We start from the raw sequence: 22119 nt of genomic DNA on the forward strand, positions 1-22119 counted from the left end.
TTTTCTGGTTTACTCCCCAAATGGCCACAACAGCCAGGACTGGGCCAGGCCAAAGCCAGAAGCCAGGAGCCAGGAGCCAGGAGTTTCTTCAAAGTTCTCCCACATGGATGTAGGGGCCCAAGCACTTGGGCTATTTTGCACTGCTTTCCCAGGCGCATTAACAGGGCTTTCGATAGTAAGTGGAACAGCTAGGACTTGAACCGGCACTCATACAGAATGCCAGCACTGCAGACAGCAGCTTAACCCACCACGCCATAGCACCAGCCCTACAAATAATTTTTAAGCACACTTCCTAAGTTTTATGTATGAAATGATGAAAAAATGTGGGATGGTTGGTCGTGCTTGTAGAACAATGTGAATATACTTAATACCACTGAACTGCAAACTTAAAATGGTTCAAATGGTAAACTTTGTTACAGGCATTTGACAACAGAAGTTTTTAAAGATGTATTTTATATTGCTAAATACCGCCTGATGTTATTTTAGTTCTCACAGTCATTAAGGGTACTACTCATCAGAGTCTGGCGGCCCTGTGTCTGAGATCCCACTCCATCTGCTACACCTGTGCGACTCAGCAGACAGCCTTGGTTTCCTTACTCACGTGGGAAGAACAGCATGACTCACAGGTTGCTATGAACTTGGAATAACTTATGTAGAAACTCAGTAAAGTTCCTGGCTTTAAATGATGGCTTTAGTTTGCTTTTGGGATTTTCATAGCCATATAATCTTTCATATTTTACACAAGAGACTAAAAACAAGGCCTCAGCATGAACAGCTGGCCATTCGTTTCTCCCCCACCCTTAACATCATGTAGAAATGACTAGAAAACAACTTCCTGTAAAATGTCCTCCCTGCTGTAGTCAGGGAACGCTGGAGCCCAAGTGTTGACCACAAAGCTGACAGCTAATAACTTGAAAGTCTCACACCCTAAGAAACAATTTCAGAGAAGCCACAGAACTTGAAAAATAATTTAACAAGTTAATATATATATATTTATCATGTATAACATGGTCATACAAAAGCATTACTAGAAATGTAATTCACACATACAAAAAGAGGCTTTTTTTTTGTCCCTTTTATATCCTATTTAGACAAAACAGTGAACCCAGAAAACAGGGCTAGTTCTAAAAACTGGGAATTTTACAAATGAAATAGATCCAATCATATATACCTTCTCTCAAATGCCAAAGAAGCTTACTGGACTGTACTCTCAGAATCAGTTTAAACACAACTTGGCTCCTTTTGGGTGAAACGTACATTTTCAATGATTTACAGTTCAGGTAGAAGACAAAATGATCCATAAGTTGAAACATTTTGTACAAAAGGAATGGTTTCAACAAAACCCATTAAACACTTCTGAAACAGGCTTGGGAACATGATATAAAAGGCCAAAAAGTCAAAAACCACTGACAAACAAAAGTTCACATGGAGCAAAGCCAAGGGGCGGAAAACTATGCAATGTATTAAAACCATCTAAAGCCAAATGAGACGTGGCTGAAATATTATATATAAAATTTAGAAACAGGAGCTTTGAGTGCATTTTCTTTGTACAATTTGACTACCATACGTACAAACTGGCGATTAATTAAAGACGCAATTAAATACAGATTTGTAAGTCCTTTGGCCATTATGTAAATACTGAAAAGTTAAGTGAACTGACAACTGAAAAATACAAGTTTACATACATACCATAAAAGCACAAATGGTCAGAAAGGCACTATAAAACTGTGTGGAAAAATACATATTCATACCAAAGATCTCTCAGGCACCTGCATTCAAAACACTTTATAAATAAGTACTTATTTTCACTTGGAAAAATAAAGCTGATTTTCCCCAATTGCACCTATTACTTGAGAATTGTATCATATCATATATTAGGGATGCATTTAAGTGGACCATTTTATGGGGAAAATCAACTGAACTTTAAAAAATATGAATCCACCTATTTTATTCACAATCTCAATAATACAGAATTTAAAGACAATTCCAGTGAGTCACAAATATGACCCCATTCAAACATTCTACTACTCAGTACAACCAACAAGGATAATACAACACAACAGAAAGTAAAACCCACAATTTGGCAATCCTATACAAAAGGGGCCCGTCAAACTGTTACACAAAACAAACACAATACCACAACACAAAACAAAGCAAAGAAAACCTGAATTCTGACAACCCTATACAAACTGTGGGATTTCATCTTCCAGGTCTTCAAACTGCTGCATCCGTTTTAGCCGTGGTCTCTGGCACACTGCAGTCACCTCAGGCAAGGCCTGCTCCTCAGAGCTGTCTTTAGGCTGACGAGTCGGCTGCCCGGGACACGCGGACGCCCCGTCGGAGTCTGGGGTGCATTTCTCCACGTCGCTCTGGGGAGTGTGAGCTGTGCCGGGAGGGACTGGAGCCGCGGGCGAGGACGGTGTCTCGTCGCTCCCCCGGCCACTGCTGGCGGGAGTGCGCGGTTTATAGAATGTTGTCCAGTGTTGGGGCTGCAGTGTTCTGGGTGCTCTGACCGGAGCAAGAGGGCAGGAATCAGAGGACCGTCTCTCTGCCGCCTCTCTTGCTGACCTCATGGGCTCTGTGTGTGGGGCTCCAGGCTGGGTGACACCGACGGAACGGTCCCCACCTATCCTGAGGCTGGCCATCGCTCCTTTTCCCTGGGGCTCACAGGGCACAATCACGGCAGTTTTGGTGGTAAAGTTGCTTGGTTCATATTGCTTGTCCCGAGGTTTTTGTAGACTTTGTTGGTCAAAGCCGTTAAATTTGGCACAGATGATAGGACTGTCTTTTCTATTAAGTCCTTCAAAAGCAGGATTCTTGCAAAACTTGTCAGAACTTACGTGTCCCATATTTCTGCCAATTCTTTCATTAGGAGGGCTTGCAAGAAGCAGTCTATCCACAGGCAAACTCACGGGCCTCATCTTGGTCCGTGGCACGCACCTCTCCGTACTGTTCATTGCCCTATCCATTTTCACAATCAGTGGCTTAGGGATTCTACACATATCTTCCATCTTTTGGGATGCAGATTCATAGTCCTGGTCTAGAAGCAAATGCACCTTGTTGTCTGAAACAGAAAGTCATTCACTTAAATTCAGGGCACATGCTGACCAAGAGCACTGTCTACAACGAAGTCTCTCCTACTCTTCCAACACGACATTCTCTGTGCAAAGGAGTTACACATTCATGCAATATTAAAACTGTATCTTGGGTAAATAAACAAGGTGGTATTTTGTATTTATCTAAATCAACATCTTAAATAGCTACAAAATACATTGCACATTAGTAATAACAACAAAAAACAAAATGAAGTACCACTTGCTGGAATGATTTCTTTTGATGTATCATCTATGCACAAGTAATTTCTGGGTCAAGAGACTGACACGTTTTCAACAGGCAGACATTGGGAAACTAACCTCTGAGAAGTTAAACCAGTTCACAAGCCAGTCAACTGTAGGTGTTCCCTGAATCCCAAGGATTTTGCTAACTCAATCTGCTTTTCAGTTATTCACCACACGGAAAGTCTCTCACACTAAACGCCACAGACGTCCTCCGTATCTGATCCACCAGGGGAGAATAACACCCACATGTCGAAGTAAAGTTCAACAGTTGTAAATGAAGTGGGAAAGAACCCATCACTCCCCCCATAAACTCTTCACACCCAGATTTACTTTCTTCTCTAATCTGGACCCATGGTCCATGTCTTCCCACCTAAAACCTGTCCCACTCTGCTCTACCTAAAAACTCCAGCTCCTGGGTGGTTCCAGGAGGTTCTGCCCTCGCCCCTCCTCACTGCTAGGAAACCTTTCACAACTGTGCCCTGGCCCCACTGATCTGAACCACGGCCGGTCCCGAGCACAGCCACGTCCTTTCCCCCTGATGCCTCTGGCTTTTCTCCCTCTTCTCTTGGGTAGTGGTTTGCAGACGGGGCTGCCGGATTCCCACCTCAGTCCCTGTCTCCCCTGAACCTCCCCCTCCCCTGGACACTGACCACTCTGCCCTGGGCCCCAAGGCAATGCTCTGGGCTTGCTCTCCTGGGTCCTTCCCCACATGTACAGAACACTCTGGGGGACCCATCTGCAGATGGACGGCAAGCACCCCAGTGCATTCCTACAGTTCTGCGGGAGAAGCTCTAGCACAATGGAGAAGAGTGCAGACTCTGGGCAGCTGCCTGGGTCCTGGCTCAGCTCCAGCCCCACTTTTGCCCTGGCGAAGCCACGCCCTGCTCCTGTGCGTCTTCATCTGCCGAAAGACTCTAACTGATCTGACAAGTGCCAACTATCTGTCATATAAAAAGCACTCGAAAGTAATATTATTATCGTTATTCCTAATAGGGAATATAGCGTCATGGGACAGTGAAGAAAGGTGAGCTTTATGAATCAGACAGGACTGGGTTGAAATATTGCCTGAGCAATTTAGTAGGGCCATGACCTTTGGCACTATGTAACCTTTTTCAGACTGTCACTTATGGGTTGAACAAGGCAAATGCACCTACTGTACAGCAATCACACTGCTCTGAAGCTCATACTAGGCAAACGCAACCAAACAGGTCACAGCACTGAGTCCTCAGCGGGCAGGCACATGGCTTCTTAGACCCTACCAAGCTGTGCTTACTGATTCTAGGTTATATACAAATTTAACACACAGAGCTGTATTTTGAAAAACTGGAGTTTAGCTCTAATAATGAGAATTATAGTAACAAATGGGAGCTTGTCTATCAGCTTGACCACTACCAACCTTCCAATCACTGAGACAGAATTACCAGAGAAAAAGGATAAAATGACTGCAATCCAGGAAATACAAAGACACAGACTCCTGTGTGTGGAATGTGTTAGAAATAGGCCACAGGTAAAGATACGCAAAAAAATGAATTTTTTAAAAATTTCAGGAGTCTGACTCTTTAAGAGCAGTCAGATCCACTGAAGAAGAGAAGATGCTGTGAATTATCACACCGCTCAGCACATTTCCGCTTCGACATCAACTGACAGCAAAAAGCGGAAACAAGAAATTTTCACAAAGAGCACAAGAATATCTATGAACTCTAAGATTGTTTTTTAAGAAATACACTATGACAAATAACACTCAGTTAAATGAAAGAAACACTAACGGGCAACTTCTCTCAATGAGTCTTCATCTTCACTTTCCTCTATTCTACTCATCTTAGCTTTGTTTTAAAAGAGTGATTGATTGATTTGGAAGGCAAGATTACGGGTGGGGATGGGGTTCTTCTAGCCCCTGGCTACAGCCAGGAGTCTAGAACTCCACCCTGGTGGTCTACATGGGTGTAGGGGCCCGAGCACTTGAGCCATGTTCTGCTGCTTCCCTAGGCACAGTAGCAGGGAGCTGGGTCAGAAGTGGAGCAGTGCAGATCTGAACTGGCGCTATACGGGACGCCAGAGGCACCATGGCACCATAACACCGGCACTGAGCTTTCAATCATTGTTGGCAAAGTTTTAAGTTATCAGACATTTTTTTTAACATGGCCACTCACCAATGAGACATCCATCATATTTTTCTAATGCATTTTGTCTGCGTTCTGATTCCTCAGATGATGTAGCTGGTTCAAAAATTTTGCTTTCACTCTCTGCAGTATGGATATCCTGTTGATGGAAGAGGACTTTTAAACTTGAAGAAGGAAAATGCGCCTCAAAATAAACAATTCAAAGATTTTTAACTTATTAACATCACAGAAGTTATGATATAATTCTATATAGGTCAGAACTCACATCCTTTGAAGAAAAAAACAGTGTCTTCATGGAAGGTTCTGGATCTCTTTCTTCTGGTGATAACAGAGGCTTGGGCACACAGCCTGGATCACCCTGGGGTCCGGTGACACCTGTATTGCACGTAATAGCATCTTGTGGCTGCAGTGACCCATCAAAGATCTTCTGTGAGTATGTGATGAGGAACTCCACCAGCCGCGCCTGATTTGAATATTCAGCCAGGGAGGAGATGGTGATGGGAGCAGTTGTCGGCCTTGGCCTAATGAGGCTTGGTCCAAATATGACCCCCAAGTTTTTGGCATTCATCTTGTTTTCTTCTGCATGATCTACTACCCTGCAAAACAGAACACATAAAACTGAATGGGATTTGCTTATCAGGGTTCCTTGATGGCAGTTTATTATGGGTTGGGAAGGGCAGAGGGAAAAACGGGCTGCAGAAGTCCAGGAAAAGTGTGTCAGTTAAACCTCAATAAAGCCAGCTTGGGGAAGAGTCCAGGAAAAGGAGATATTTGATTAAAACACTGACCACACATCAAATTGGATTTCGCAGTCTTTTACTAGGATGACATTCAACTAAATAGAAGGAACTATGCAATTTTACTAGCAGAACAAAAAAAAAAAAATCTGACACTCCACCCCTAAAAAAACCAGCTCCCATCTTAGTATGTCACTTCCCAGGTCTTTACACTGAGAACTTAAACATCATGGTTGTGTTCTTTGTTACTGCCCACAGCTCATCTTTTTTTTTTTTTTTTAATTTGACAGGCAGAGTTAGAGAGAGAGAGAGAGACAGAGAGAAAGGTCTTCCTTCCGTTGGTTCATCCCCCAAATGGCCGCTTCGGCCGGAGCTGCTCCGATCCAAAGCCAGGAGCCAGGTGCTTCCTCCCGGTCTCCCATGCAAGTGCAGGGCCCAAGGACTTGGGCCATCCTCCACTGCCCTCCTGGGCCACAGCAGAGAGCTGACTGGAAGAGGAGCAACCGGGACTAGAACCCAGCGCCCATATGGGATGCTGGCGCCGCAGGCGGAGGATTAACCAAGTGAGCCACGGCGCTGGCCACCTACATCTCATCTTTAAACCTAGCTGATTCTCTCTCCTATCACTCTATTTTATGCCCACTCTCATTGCTCTGGCCTTACTTCAACATATCTTCATCTTTTATTCCTATGATATTCAAGGAGATCTGAAAGGTGGTAAAGGCCACCCCTCCCACCCATTCTCCATACGGCTGCCAGAAAGACCTAATAGGCACATCTGAGCAAGTTTAGTTACTGACTCAAAATTCTTTAGTGGGTAGAGAAGCAAGGTCAGCTCATCTGCCAGGTATGCAAGACTTTATCAGGTCTCTACTTGGCTCAGTTCCAGCTAGTACTGCTAGCTCTACTGGGACCTATGCAAATTACTTATATTTCCCAAATGCAAAATGCTCTTCTGGAATGTTCTTTTACGTATTTTTGTCCACCAAACCATCATTCAGTTCTTCAAGTATAATTCAAGGGCTACTTCCTCCTCTGCAAACTGCGCACAGGCAGCCCTGTTACAACAAGATGACACTGCACTGCACTTGCCCATAGCTCTGTGCCAAGCTGATGAGCCTAACAGATGGCGGAAACCCTGTGTTTCCATCCTTGTCTCCTCTGTCAGACCCTGGCACGTTAGAGGGAACAATGCTGGCTGTGGGAATATATGTATTCAATGTCTCCCTTCCCCTAACACATAAATGAAAGTCATTTATTAAAAAAAAAAAAAAAAAAAGCGAAACCAAAAACCAACAGCAACATGAATGTCCTTAAACACTTCTCAACTGTATGTTACCTGCACATTGCTACATGTAATTTACCACAATAAAAAACAAAAACAGAAAAACTAATCAATTATCCACCCACTAATGGACGCTCTAATTATATAAAATTCTTACCGCCTAAGGTGTGCTATGAGGAAATGAAGACTGTTAAAATTTGATGCTGGCAACTGTCTTAGCAGGTCCTTGCTCTTTAAGAGAATTCGGTTTATTTCTATACACATATTTGGCCATTTTTTGTCCTCAAAGCTATCCTTTTTTGTTTCTTGTTCTTCATTTACGTGTTGGATCTCTTTTGCGAGGTCTATGAATTCCTTGTACAATCGGAATAAAATAAATGGTTCTGGGAGCTAAAGAAATAAAATAACATTAGGAATATCATTCTATTTGTTTTTCTACTAATAATTAACTGTTACTGACAGTGACTGAACGACTTAGCATGTCCCTGTAGAGTAACCAGGTTTAAAGTCAATCCACATTTAGAAATGTCCATGTTTGCTACATATGTGACCTAAAAGTAAAATCTGAAATCATCATCATACCTATATTAAAAATGAGTTGACTGATGATGAGAACTCTAAACCCAAATTTCTATGGTGGAATTTAAAAGCTCTGATATGCATACTATACCATTTATAACTGTCCCAAAGACAACATCACCTACAACTGTTTTACAAACAAACCCAGGGTAATGTTAAGTCAGATGAATTACAAAAAGCTGACAAAACTGAATTTTATTGGTATGGGGAGACAGAAAGAACAAAATGCTCTAGGGCCCTTGTGTCTTACAATGGCCAGATTAAAAATCTGCATCAGAAAATATAACCTAAAAGAAAGACTGTCAACATTTATCCTATTTTTAAGTACAACTTGAATCACTTTATGTCAAAAGAAAAAGTTCCTCTCAGACTAACACAGAGCAAGCTGCCATTTTGATCTGCTCACTGCCCGATAAATTTCCAGGTCTCCACCGCTCTACAGTGGGAAACACAGGGCAGCCCTGGCTGCACTGTCTGTGGTGAGACAGGTGCCCCTGCTCAGTTCTCCCCTGCTGGTCCAAGGGAAGGGCAGCCTCGAGGAATCGCTGCCACCTCCACTGCCCTGAGATCTGAAGGGAGTCACACTTCTGAAGCTCCAGGCTTCCCACAAGGTCAACGAGTAAAATGAAATAAAATGAAGGTTACTCTAATACCGGTAGACAGTTTCATTATCTTTCTTTTTTAAAGCTTTACATATTTATTTGGCAAGCAGAGAAAGGAGAGGGAGAGACAGAGAGGGAGATCTTTCACTTGCTGGTTCACTCCCCAAAATGCCCACAACACCCAGGGCTGGGCCAGGCTGAAGCCAGGGGCCAGGAACTCCATCCTGGTCTCTCACATGGATGGCAAGAGCTCAGGTACTTTCATCATCTGCTGCTTTCCCAGGTGCACTGCCAGGAAGTGGGACTTGAACTGGCACACCAACATGGGACACCAGCCACACAAGCAGCAGCCTAGTCTACTGCGCCACAATGCTGGTCCCTGCTCTATGGTGTTCCACACAGAAGGCTTGGTCATGCAACATTCCTGAGGATGAGAGCTGATAATATTGGATGAACTCCATTCATTTCCTTTCCCTAGCAGGCTAGAAGAGATATAGGAAGATTCCGTATGAGATTTATAGTCTCTTAGGGGTACACAGCCTCCATGTCTGCTGAGACCTCCATAAAACATGACTGAATAGTATCCTGGGCTAACACGGCAGACCCAGTAGTTACACCTGCTTTCTTTCTCTCTTGCAACCCTACTGAAGTACAGTAAGCCACAAAGACAGAGAATAGGATGAGACGAAAGCCAACATTCCATAAGCTGAAGACCAGATGAACAAGTGCTGACATAGCAGACCAAGAAAGCTGCGCCCAGACGCTTCAGCCACAGGACACAACAAACCCCAAGGAGGCCCAGGGACTGGCAGCACTAGATCCTTGGATCTTGGGGGAGGGGGAGAAGCTGAGGGAACTCTGCTCTCTGGAAAGCGGGTGAGGAGACTGAACTCAGCCGGACACAGAGACCCTCCTGGACTCCCACAACGCTGTGTACGATCGGGGTGAGGAGAAACCCTCCTCTGGGCAATCTTCCCAGCCTAAGAGACACAGGGATCTGGAGACACAGACATCAGGTGTTCCCCACGTAGCTCACCCCGATCACCCTACAGTAGAGCTCCGTCTTCAAAGCCTTCACGTGTTCAAGAGCGTCCAAGAACATTTCAATTACCAATGCTTTTTAGGCAGACAATCATGGAAGACAGAAATTAAAACTAGTAGAAAAAAAATCACTTTGAAGGTCTAGAATTATGTTATCAATACGGTGGCTACTAGCGACCTACGGCTACCAGCACTGGAAATGTGACCGTTCCAAACTGAGAGTGCTGTAAACGAGCAACACACACCAAATTTCAAAGACTCGGGGCCCAAAAAAATTAAAATATTTCACTAATAATTTAAAAATACTGATTAGTTCTTCAAATGACATTTTTAATATGTTAAATAAAATAAAAATCAACTTCACCTATTTATTTATGTGGATCACATTATATTTCTATTATACAGGGCTAGTAGATAAGCAGGAAAAGAACCTCTCAGTATTCTCAGGTAGATAAATGCTACATTCATTTAAACAAAAAGGCAGTGGGAAGCAGGCATTTAGCTTAGTAGTTTATCAGTTATGATAAACCCCATACTGGAGTACTTGGGTTCAATACCCGGCTCCAGCTCCAGATTCCAAGTTCCTGCTAATGTAGAGCCAGGGAGGCAAAAGTGATCACTTAAGTAGTTGGGATTTTGCCTGGACTGAGTTCCTGCTTCCAGCTTCCACCTCGTCCAGCCCCGGCTACTGCAGGCATTTGGGGAAAGGATCAGTGAACGGAACAGTCTCTATCGCTCTTTTCTTCTCAAGCAAATTAAAAAATAATGCTATAAGGATAGTAGAAAGCCAGAGTTCTTGGAAATTAAAACATATTCTCAGGAATGCACTAGTTTAAAAGTGGTAGATGATAAAAATGAAGGAATCTCTTACAAAGTACTGAAAGAAAACAAAACAAAAACAAATGAGTAATAGAGACAATGTGGGGGAAGCAGAGAACCAGTGGAGGTTGCTGAGTATCCAAATAAAAAGCTCCACAGAGGAAGTACAAAGGAAACAGATGGCAGCAGATGAGTAACAAAATAAAGTTCCAAGCAAAGGACGAACCAGAACAGCAGGAGCTCCTGGAGTTCTCAGGACAGTGGAAGAAAATACACCTATGTCTAAACAAGTAAGTGACACTTAGGATAAGGAGGAGAAAAGGAAGATTCCATAAGCCTTCAGAGAGGAAACAACAGCCCATATATAAAGAATGAGAAAGGCTTCGGGCTGCAAAATTCTGAAGAAAAATAACTTACAGCCTAGGCTACTACAACCTTCCATACTATCTGCACTATTCCATTTCCGCTAGTGAGCAGAGAGAGAATAAAGGTGTTTACAGATAGTAATGTTTCAAATACTTACTCCTACTCCACAGCTTGCTCTAGGATGGGCAAGACCAGAACAGGAGACGAGTGAAGAAGACAGGACAGGTGCTACCTCTACCTCACAAGGCTGGAGGCACGGAGACTGTGATGCCCACAGTAAGAAGGACCCCACCCACAGCCAGAGAACCCTGGAGACGGACATGCTGAGAACCGTCAGCACTGTTCTGTCTCCATATCAACTGTGGGCAGAAGGCCGGGTGGGACTGGCCCACATCTCTTCTGTGCTTGCCTCATGACAGTGTGCTCATGAAATGCCTCAACCCTTCATGAGCTGCCGTCCGAAGCCACCACGGTCACTTACTTCACCCCCATTTGCAAACTGCAGCTACAACAGTAAGCAGAGAGTGAAGGAGCAGCAGCCCACTCCCCGGCCTCACTCCTGCCACACTTGCAGCAGCCAGCTCATGGGACAGCTCCGCCTGTTGCCCCCAACATGGTGAGCTCCATGTTCCCAGGACACTTTCACGACCTTGCTCACTGACCTCCCGCAACAGCCATTTTTAAATATCCAGGAAGGCAAAGCCAGACTGCAATCCAGACACCGTACTGCCGGCCTAAATCTTCACTAACAGGGTGAACAGTGGCCCTTCCTTAGACAGCCAGGTGCTTGCTTTCAAGTTAGTTTTCCAAACCTTAAATGATACATCGTTTGGGAAGAGACAACAGATAGTACAACTATTTAGGAAAGAGAGGCAGCTATTAACTTGGTTAAGAAAGACCTCTTAGTAGAGTTAGTTGGGAGGCTGCAACTGGGAGGGACACATGAGGGTCTTTTGAGGTATGTATAATATTCTATTTCCTTTAAGCTGTGTGATAGCACATGAGTTTATTCTGATTGCCACTGTTTTTTTAAATTGTACAAATATTTTACACATTCTTCAATCTATACATTAATAATTACATATCAATATGGTCTATATCAGTTAAAACACACAAAAGTTATCAGCAAAACACAAATCATATTTTTGGTTTCTTAAATTTGCTTTCAAGAGTAAAAACCTTACCTGTCGAAGGTATAACTTCAAGACATCACAGATGTCATGTGTACTAAACTCTGCGATATCTACCAAGTGCATTCCATTTTCCAAAGCCTGACACAGTTTTTCAGTTTTTATTTTGTTTCCACATACACGATAGATTCCCTTGAATAGAAAAGGAAAAAAATTCTGCTTGAGTGCAAATGACTAAATTCATATGGCCAAATGTATTTGATGTCTTTATTTCAGTTTTTGTCAGTATTTTAGAAAAGAACTAGTCAGGGCTAAACGTGGTAACATTTTCCAAATAAATCTGAATAAACTCAATTACTCAAAACTGAAAGCATGGTTTTGCTTTAAAGTCACCTTTTCATCAAAACAAAACATACAGGCATTTATGATGTACACGTTTTAGGAGTTACAATGTACCTGTAGGGACAGGGCTCTATTTTCAATCTCTGTGGCACATATTTTGAGTATGAAAGGGATGCCATCTAGCTCCTTTTTTGCAACTTGTGAGAACTCTGCTCCAAATAAGTGTATTTTTCCCAGAAGTTTTTGATGACCGCAAATGATGACTAAATTTTCCAAACACTTTCGGTGACAAACAAGGAGACACTACAAGAAAATGATAGTTTACACTGGTTAATTCACCTTGAAAATTATCCACAACTGAGCAAACTATACATAAAGTGGAAACATAATAAAAATGAGTTTATTTGTGGTTTTTGAAATATTTTTCACAGCAAAATGAACTATAAAATCATGGAAGGTACACAGTGGTAAATTCATTCAAAATATATCTGCCAAAGAGTCCAAAAAGTAAACTAATAACAAATGAGCAAAAGTATAAGAGGGCCAAGCCAATTCCAGGCAGATCTCACCTCTTCACATTCAACACCCTGGAACACCACGATGCCTTCACAATCCCTGCATTTCGTGGGGGATCTCAATTTGCGGAACTTGTGAGTGAGAGCTGCCTTTGACATCAATGTTTTCTTAAACACCCCAAGGGAATTGGGTCCTTGCAAAAGAAACAGGTTAGTTTATAAAAACTGTAAAAGGAGGGCAAAGTTGTATCATTAGTCACTGTACTCTGGATAAAGTTTAGAATGCAATAATTCATTTATTATAAAAGCTGTTGTTTTGAATTTTTTAACATCAAGATAAACACCTGATTTACAGAGCTCTCACAAGGCATACACGTTTATCAAACATTTTTAGCTATGAGTAGAAGTCACCATCAAACCAGTAAGGTAATTCTAAATTAGCAAGGCTTAATGCTTTCAGAATCGGCAAGTTTACACTATTATGATATGTCCTTTATAGAGCTGGGAAGTGTGTTCACAGGTGACATTACACGCTTAGGGAAAAAATCTCTGTAAATAATTCAAAGAAAAACAGCTCTACGAGGGTTGTGTGTCAGCATTAAGTATAAAGCTATTCTTAATTCCTTATAAAATTATGGGTAACATTAGCTAGTTATATATCAATATTATACTAGCGATCGGATACTTCATTTATTTAAGAAATAATGTCAAACAAGTATTTGAAGGTTATCAAATGCAATGGATTTATATGCATCTAATTAAAGCCACGAGGACCACATGCTTCAACGTCCACAACTCCCCCCGTCCTTACTAAGTACATTCAGCTACTTTTCCCGCTTGGCTTCCTGCATTGCTTCTTCTGAAGGGGCTTTTTCAGAATTTCTTAAGCACTGCAACCTTTTAACAGCATGTCACTTATTAGGTTTATAAAAGCACCACATTTAGTCTGCTATTTTTGCTTCTTACTCTCTTTGTACTTGTAACATTTGATTAATACATTATATACCCATGCATGCACACAGTTGTTGGGATATATTTAAGCCACGGTGACATGTTTTATTTTGTACACAGCAGTGTAATTGTTTAAAATTTTACTACTTTTCTAGTATTAAGCAGTACTGATTCACTGGGGTGAGTGGGACTTAATCAGGGCGGTACAATACCCGCTTCTGAAGGCGAGGGTGGCTCTCTCTCATCCAGGTCGTCTGCAGAAGACATGGTTCCACTGGATGGGGTTCGTGGAAGTTTTCGATGAAAGTCTCCTAAGAGAAAATTGTGGGTACAATTATCTGACCTTTAATTGTAGACTTTTAGAAATGGGGAGTGGCAATATTTTTGGAATAAAAGTCACACTATTTTACCAGCTTCAATGTAAAAATTTGCTTCCATTATATTCTGCGTAAGAGGGAATTCTTAATTCTTAACCAAATCTGACTTTTCCTAGTAAGTTTAAAACTAAAGGTAACATATTCTAATAAGATTTTACTGCCAACTTCTGATAGTAACCATTAGATATTGTAAGCTTCCCAAGGACATGAAGAGTATTTTCTATTTGTGTCTTATACCTAATACTTGACAGTGGTTCTCAATCTTTGCCAAGTTATAAATAAATGCATAAAATGCAAACTGAGGCTTTCTAAAACACAGACATCTGTGAATACAACAATACAGTAGCAACATCACACTTCTGTCACTGGTAAACAGGAGACTGGGAATCAGGAACAATGGCCCTGTGATGCCTGGCCGGAACAGGAGTCCACAGTAGGCAAGCTGTGTCGACAAGAGACACTTCCGTGTGTGTCACAGCATGTCTGGCAGAAGCCTGACTGGGTATGAGGCATTTACTCCCCACATGTCACAAACAGACCTATACAGAAATAGAAGAATTCATTTCACTTTTCTTTAAAAAAAAAAAAAAAAAGATTCATTCGTTCATTCAAGGGGCAGAGTGAGAACAAGAGTGATTTTCCACTGGTTTACCCCTCAAATGGCCAAAAACAGCCACGTCTGGGCCAGGCTGAAGCCAGGAGTCTGAAACTCCACTCAGATCTTCCACATGGGTGGCAGGAGACCAAGTATTTGGGCCATCCTCCGCTGCCTTCCCAGGCACATCAGCAGGAAGCTGGATTGGAAGCAGAGCAGTTAGGACTTCTACTGGCACTCTGATCTGGAATGGCGGGGTCTCAAGTGGTGGCTTAACCTGCGGCACCATAATGCCGGCCTCGAATAGTATGAGTTTTAAAGGAGGCAGCCAAGTGGCAGGTGAAAAATCCCAGTCTTGCATAAAAAAAAAGTTCTAACTTTAGATCCAAGAGATTTATCTAAATGAATTAAACTTCTGCAATATGTAAAATGCTAAACAAAATTTAAAAGGCCCTCGAATTTGAGATCGGATAAAACCTAAAACGTATCTCATGAGATTCTAGAAGGAAGAAACACAGAAAGAACATGACTGGGACAGTCTTAGGTAGAGGAATGAGGAAAAGAACAGGAGGAACAATCTCAAGCCTTCTGGTGCGCACTCCTTCTCCTGCCAGCTATGTTACCTACTGCCAGTTACCCTATTTGAAGCCACTAAGAGGGAGTTCAAAACACTGTCTCTCTGAGGATCAAGACAATTTCTATTAAAGTATCTCATTCTATAAGAAATTAACAAAAATAATCACAGCCACAAGAATCGGCATGATAGCATTGTTCATTACAGCAATTAATCACAGAGCCAAAACAGAATCCTGTACAGTGGTGCAGAGAAAGCTACCCACATCAACATAGATTGCAAATTAAAAAAAAAAAAAAAGATGCATGAAGAAGTTAAAAGAATAATATGCTCCCATTTGTATAATATACAGGAAAGGGGAAAACTCCACTACAGGTAGGCACTAAAACACTTAAAATAGCTATAATGATTAAAATAATTCAGGACAAAGGCTTTTTCAGATGGGAGATGGAGTAATATTGTCAAGGAGGTGTACACAGGAGGCTTTTTTTTTTTTTTTTTTTTAATTTTTGACAGGCAGAGTGGACAGTGAGAGAGAGAGATAGAGAGAAAGATCTTCCTTTTGCCATTGGTTCACCCTCCAATGGCCGCCGCGGTAGGTGCGCTGCGGCCGGCGCACCGCGCTGTTCCGATGGCAGGAGCCAGGTGCTTATCCTGGTCTCCCATGGGGTGCAGGGCCCAAGCACTTGGGCCATCCTCCACTGCACTCCCTGGGCACAGCAGAGAGCTGTCCTGGAAGAGGGGCAACTGGGACAGGATCAGTGCCCCGACCGGGACTAGAACCCGGTGTGCCGGCGCCGCAAGGCGGAGGATTAGCCTAGTGAGCCGCGGCGCCGGCCCACAGGAGGCTTTTAACACACAGATAATGCTCTTAACGTTGGTGATGTACAGACAAGGGTTTGTTTCATGTTTTTTCTTTAGGCTACATATTTGTATGCAAGTTCTCCTCTCTATGCACGAACCAGTTCTGAATCAAAATAAACTATTCAAAAATACCTGAAAAAAACTTTTTAAATCTTACATTGACTTTCCACTGCTAAACTTAAATATTTACATACCTGGACTTACAGATTCTGAATCCAGAGATCTAGATTCGCTGCTCCCCCCAGTACTTTCAGAGTCACTGAACATCCCAAACGTCCATGACCTTATAAAAGAAGGCCCTTTAAGAAAAGAACACCTAAGGTCAAAGCTTGGCTACAGGTGTACTTCTGTAGGCAAAATATCAGCATTATATAAAATGAAATCATTCAAATTTCTTTAGTGATGACCAATTAGCAACCATAAAACAGGCACAGTGGTTGCAAAAAAGTAAATTGTAACAAAGTATAGTTATAAAATAAGTTACAAAGCAAGGTCTGCCTTTTGCATCCCAGAGCTCCAACTCATTGAATCATCCCATGGGCATGAAGCAGCACTCTGTCTTGAGGGACAGACTACCTGTGATGTCTGCACTGTTGGAGCATCTGTCTTCTTCCATTTTACCAGGATTATCAGGAAGGCGCACAGCGTCCTCCAGAGAGCCGGCAGGTCGGTATCTAGAAGTCTGGGGACTGTTTGTCAACTGCTTGCTCCCATTCCTAAGAAAAATCCAAGTAAAGCACCGTCCTCAGAAGAATGATTGACAATCGGTCTATATGATTTCTTATTCAAAACAACTTACTAATTTAATGACTGGAATAGAGTGATGAAACTAACTACAGATTAAAAACAAATCATATTGTATCATTCAGCTTCTTAGAAAAGATGTGAACAAAACTTTTAGATTATTTGTACTTCTGAAGTTAAAACATGGAAAGGAGCAGCCGAAGTATAGTCAGTAACTCGTGTGTGGTAGGAAATGCAGGTTAAGCATGGCCATCACTTGCCATTCTCACAGAAAGTTTACGTCTCAGAGAGCTGAGGTCTGCATCAACATGGAAAGTTTTATTTTCATGCAAGTCACATCAATTCCTCAAGTATATTTATTAAACAACCAAAAAATGAAAAATTTCAGGAATTTTAAAGCTAATTCTGCCAATGTTAGAAAAGACACCTCCTTATACTAGATAAGAACTCAGCAATGAACATTTCGTCTCTATATTCTTACCCATCAACTTTTTCTTCTTCGGCTGCATTTGTGGCCTTGACAAATTCACTGTACTCTTGGCCTGGATCGTAGAGTTTGGCACTATCACAAAGAGACTGTAAACTGCTGGCTAGGGAGGCAGCCTGCAGGTGCTGCATCTGGAAGAGGTTAACGGTTACCTGTGGTCACAGAGACAAAAGGCAGAAGGACACGTTACACAGAATGATGGAATATACATTTCTTTCAGTGATGGCACCAACATAAAGACCACACAGTGAAGCATGCAAATCAAAGGATTAGTGTGACCATACTATGTTGGCTGATATTGTACGTGTCTAAACTGGGCAGAAAAAAAGAAGCTTTAATTTAATAGCTAGGAGTGATCATTCCCTGTAAAACTGGCTTTAAAGTGAAAATTCAAAACTACAACTCTACTCTACCGCTTCAAACTTCCAGGAGATGCTGTGTTTTGTGATGATCCTTAGCTCTGTATTCTGCCTAACATCTTAGGTGAAAAACATAACAGAAAAAATCCAATCACAAGCACTATTTTTTTGACTCTACTTTTTTAGTCCTCTAAAAATACAAATATTTTGCTATTTATGTATTCTATAACACTCAGATTAATTACCCTCAACTTGTTCAAAATGCAATAATACAGTCAGAGTTTCCACAAAAGCCTAAAAGTATTATCACTACCACTATTTATAGTAATAGCAACAGCAGCAGCAGCAGCTGACCAGGGCCTACAGTATGCCAGGCCCACTCTCTGAGCTTCACGTGAATCAACTGATTTGACATTCACAGAAACCTAGGCTTTGGTGTATCACGGAGGGTGGTGTCAGAGCAAGGGCAGTAAGATAGTTTCTGGTACTGAAAAATGACTTGGATACTATAAAATCATGTCAGAGTTATGGATGATGATCAGGGATGTGGTGTGGAGGGGTAGTTTCAACATGGAAGGCCAAAGACTGAGGAGGTAACATGTGAGCTGAGAGTTGATGTAGCAAAGAACCACTCAGAGCTGCCAGAGCAGACTCGCAGCAACAAGGGCAGACGCAGTGCCGCAGTGCGTGGGGAAGTGCTTACTGTGCTCAAGAGGCAGACAGAAGGGCGGTGTGGCTGCAGCACACTGCAAGAAGTGGAACTTCTGCTCGAGACAAAGCCAGAAACACGAGTAGTCATCAAAACCAAGGTGAGGAGTCGGAACTGAAGTGGAAGGGGTAGCCTAGGACTTTACACAAGCTACAACATCTGGCCCATTCTTTTAATGACACTCTGGCTGTGTGGGGTTTTTTAAGGGAAGCAATGCGAATGAATGTCAAACTTCATTTGGCTCAATACTACTTCAAAGACTCCCATGCTTCCCCTTCACGTCTCTTGATACATGAGATGAGAGGATGAACTTCTGCTTAGCTTCTGAGTCCTCTCCAAGGTACACAGGCCCCTCCCTAAGGACACTGACTCAGCAAATAGTTCTTGAAAAGTGCATTCGGCAGGATGGTTGATTTGCATCCTGATTCCTTCAAGGAACAAAGGCAATTCAAACTGCAGAGCGTCCAGGGACTGGGCATCCTCAGGCCGACTGCTCTGAACTTAGTCTCTTCTGGATCCTGAAGGCAGCCTGCATGCTGGGCACCTGTGATCAAGTCAGACAACTTCCCCACGTGAGTGACTTGAAAAAGTTAGTGCTCAAGTGCAGATTCTAAATCCAAAAGTCTGGGTTCAAACTCAAGATTATGTTTTCCTTACCAGCTCCCCAAATAATGGAAATGTGAATAGTCCAATGGCCACTTTTTTGTTTCCTCATGAGTAAAATGGAGCTACAAACAAGTATGTTTCCTCAACAGGATTTAATGAGAATTAAATGAGGTTATGTAGACAAAGTGTTTGATACACTGACAGGTATGCACTCAGTCTTAACTATCATTAGTGTCTGAGGCAAAGGGAACTTTTGTTTTAAATTAAATTAAATTAAAAAAAATTTTAAATGGCTGATCTGGATAACTTATAAGGTAATTCTGCATCCTGAGATTTTATAATTCAAGTCATTTTATGATTTTGTAAGCTCTTTACATACATAGGGCACTTCAAAAATTTCATGGAAAATGGAATGAAAAGATACTCTCAGAAACCCACCACAAAGTTTACAAATTATGAGTTAAACCATGGTTAAGTTGGGGACCAGCTGTATAAACAACCAAGAGAAAAAAGACTGAGGGGAAAAAAATAGATAGAAAGGATCTTCTGAATCTGTGGGAAAAAAATAAAAGGGCCAGCATTTGAGTTACTGAACCTTAGAGGAAGAAGAGAAAGAGGGTGGGACCAAAGAATATATGAAGAAACAACAGCCAGAAACTTCCCCAATCTTGCAAAAGTCAAATCTGCAGATTCAACAAGTTCAATGAATGCAAAATAGGAAAAAAAATCACGCCAAGATACATCTTAGTCAAACTGCTGAAAACCAGACAGGGAAAAAAATTCGTGAAAGTAACCAAAGAAAAACACCTACACCACACAGGTGAACAATGGTTCAAATGAGCCTGGATTTCTCATGAGAAACTATGGAGGCCAGAAGGCAATGGAATGGTATTGTTAAAGCAGTAAAAGGCAAGAACGGAATTCTACATTTAGAACTCTGTATCTGGTGATGACATCTTCTAGGAACGACTAGAAACCAGGAGAACTCACTGCTGCCAGAAGACCTGTTATAAAAGATGGTAAAGGAAGTTCTAGTTACAAAACAGAAATGTTTCCACAGAAGATGGACCACAGGAGTATTTGAAAGAAGCATTCAAAGAAATGGTAAATAGAATAGACCACTTTTCTCTACTTAACTTCTTTAAATGTTTGACTTTCAAAAGTAAAAAGTATAAGATGAGCAGCTTGATGAAATTTTCAATGCACATGGATGAGGTTTACATATATCAGCTACAACCCCAGAGTGGGCGAAGGACTTACATGGTGGCAAGGTTACAACGTTCCACTCGACCTGAAAAATACTAGTTCTAAGCATACAGTGGAGATTACTGCTCCTCAGTATCTATGGGCAAATGGTTCCAGAACACCTCATGCATATCAAAATCCACAGATTCTCAAGGTCTTCATAGAAAATGGCATGTATCTTCAGATAACCTACATATATCCCCATATATATGTTTTTTTAAGATTTTTTAAATTTATTTATTTTTGAGGTAGAGTTACAGTGAGAGGGAGAGAGAAAGGTCTTCCGTCCGCTGGTTCACTCCCCAAATGGCCACAACGGCTGGATCTGGGCTGATCTGAAGCCAGGAACCAGGAACTTCTTCTGGGTCTCCCACGTGGGTGCAGGGGCCCAAGCACTTTGACCACCTTGTACTGCTTTCCCAGGCCATAACAGAAAGATGGATTGGAAGAGGAGCAGCCGGGACTAGAACCAGCACCCATATGGGATGCCGGCACTGCAGGCAGGGGATTAACATACTATGCCACAGTGCAACCCCCCATATATATTTTTAAAATAATCTCTAGATCACTTATATTACCTAATACAATACAAATGCTATGTAAATAGTTGTTACTTTGTATTGTTTAACGACAAAAAAAGTCTGTATATACTCAGCAGAGACATAAATTTTTTCCCAAATATTTCTGGTCCACAGTTGGTTGAATCTCTGGATGTGGAATCCACAAATATGGAAGACTGATTGTGTGTATGTGCTGCAATCCCTAGTGTAACCAATTTAAAAAGATACTGAACAAATAGATACAAACACCCAATCAAATCTCTGTCTCTGTGCTTCTCAACTAAAAAAAAAAAAAAAAGAAGAAGAAGAAAAAACTCAATTGATTTAAACTAAGGAGATAAGTTAATATACTGGTAAGTGTTTCAGTTAAGTTAAAATGTAATTCTAATAGATAAAATTAAATCTATAAGAAATTAATAGGCAAATAAAATTGGAATTCTAGAAAATAATTCAACCAAAAGGCAGCAAAAGAAAAATAGATAAAAGGAAACACAAAATAAACATAACAGGAAAAATTAGTAAACCTAAATCTAAGTGTATATTCACATAAATATAAATGGTCTAAATACTCCACTTAAAAAACAGAGATTAGGGGCTGGAGCTTGGCACAGCGGGTTAATGCCCTGGCCTGAGGCACTAGCATCCCATATGGGCACTGGTTTGAGACCCGGCTGCTCCACTTCAGATCCAGCTCTCTGCTGTGGCCTGAGAAAGCAGTAGAAAATGGACCAAGTCCTTGGGCCCCTGCACCCATGTGGGAGACCTGGAGAAAGCTCCTGGCTCTTGGCTTCAGATCAGTTCATCTCTGGCTGTTGTGGCCATTTGGGGAGTAAACCATCGGATGGAGGACCTCTCTCTCTATCTGCCTCTCCTCTGTGTAACTCTTTCAAATAAATAAATAAATCTTTAAAAAAATAAAAATAAAAAACAGCCAGTGCCATGGCTCACTTGGCTAATCCTCTGCCTGCAGCGCCGGCACCCCAGGTTCTAGTCCCGGTTGGGGCGCTGGGTACTAGTCCTGGTTGCTCCTCTTCCAGTCCAGCTCTCTGCTGTGGCCCAGGAGTGCAGTGGAGGATGGCCCAAGTGCTTGGGTCCCTGCAACCGCATGGGAGGCCGGGAGGAAGCACCTGGCTCCTGGCTTCGGAATGGCGCAGTGCCGGCCGTAGTGGCCATT

General features: G+C 42.0%; 1 protein-coding gene across 3 annotated transcripts in view; it reads right to left on the bottom strand.

Moving 5' to 3' along the window:
- Window positions 1–981: 981 nt before the first annotated feature.
- Window positions 982–22119, bottom strand: part of ARHGAP29 (Rho GTPase activating protein 29) — a 79112-nt gene continuing 57974 nt past the window's right edge. For all 3 annotated transcript variants that reach the window (XM_062191775.1, XM_062191776.1, XM_062191774.1), the window contains exons 13-23: window positions 17461–17618; window positions 16812–16951; window positions 16430–16534; window positions 14038–14136; window positions 12929–13068; window positions 12474–12662; window positions 12072–12209; window positions 7638–7870; window positions 5724–6054; window positions 5489–5597; window positions 982–3064 (exon numbers count right to left, since the gene is read on the bottom strand). In XM_062191775.1, coding sequence (XP_062047759.1) covers window positions 2181–3064; window positions 5489–5597; window positions 5724–6054; window positions 7638–7870; window positions 12072–12209; window positions 12474–12662; window positions 12929–13068; window positions 14038–14136; window positions 16430–16534; window positions 16812–16951; window positions 17461–17618 — 2526 coding nt within the window. In that variant the 3' untranslated portion in view covers window positions 982–2180. The remainder of the gene's footprint in view (window positions 3065–5488; window positions 5598–5723; window positions 6055–7637; window positions 7871–12071; window positions 12210–12473; window positions 12663–12928; window positions 13069–14037; window positions 14137–16429; window positions 16535–16811; window positions 16952–17460; window positions 17619–22119) is intronic.

Source organism: Lepus europaeus, chromosome 5, assembly GCF_033115175.1.
Source record: "Lepus europaeus isolate LE1 chromosome 5, mLepTim1.pri, whole genome shotgun sequence".
Lineage (NCBI taxonomy): Eukaryota > Metazoa > Chordata > Mammalia > Lagomorpha > Leporidae > Lepus > Lepus europaeus.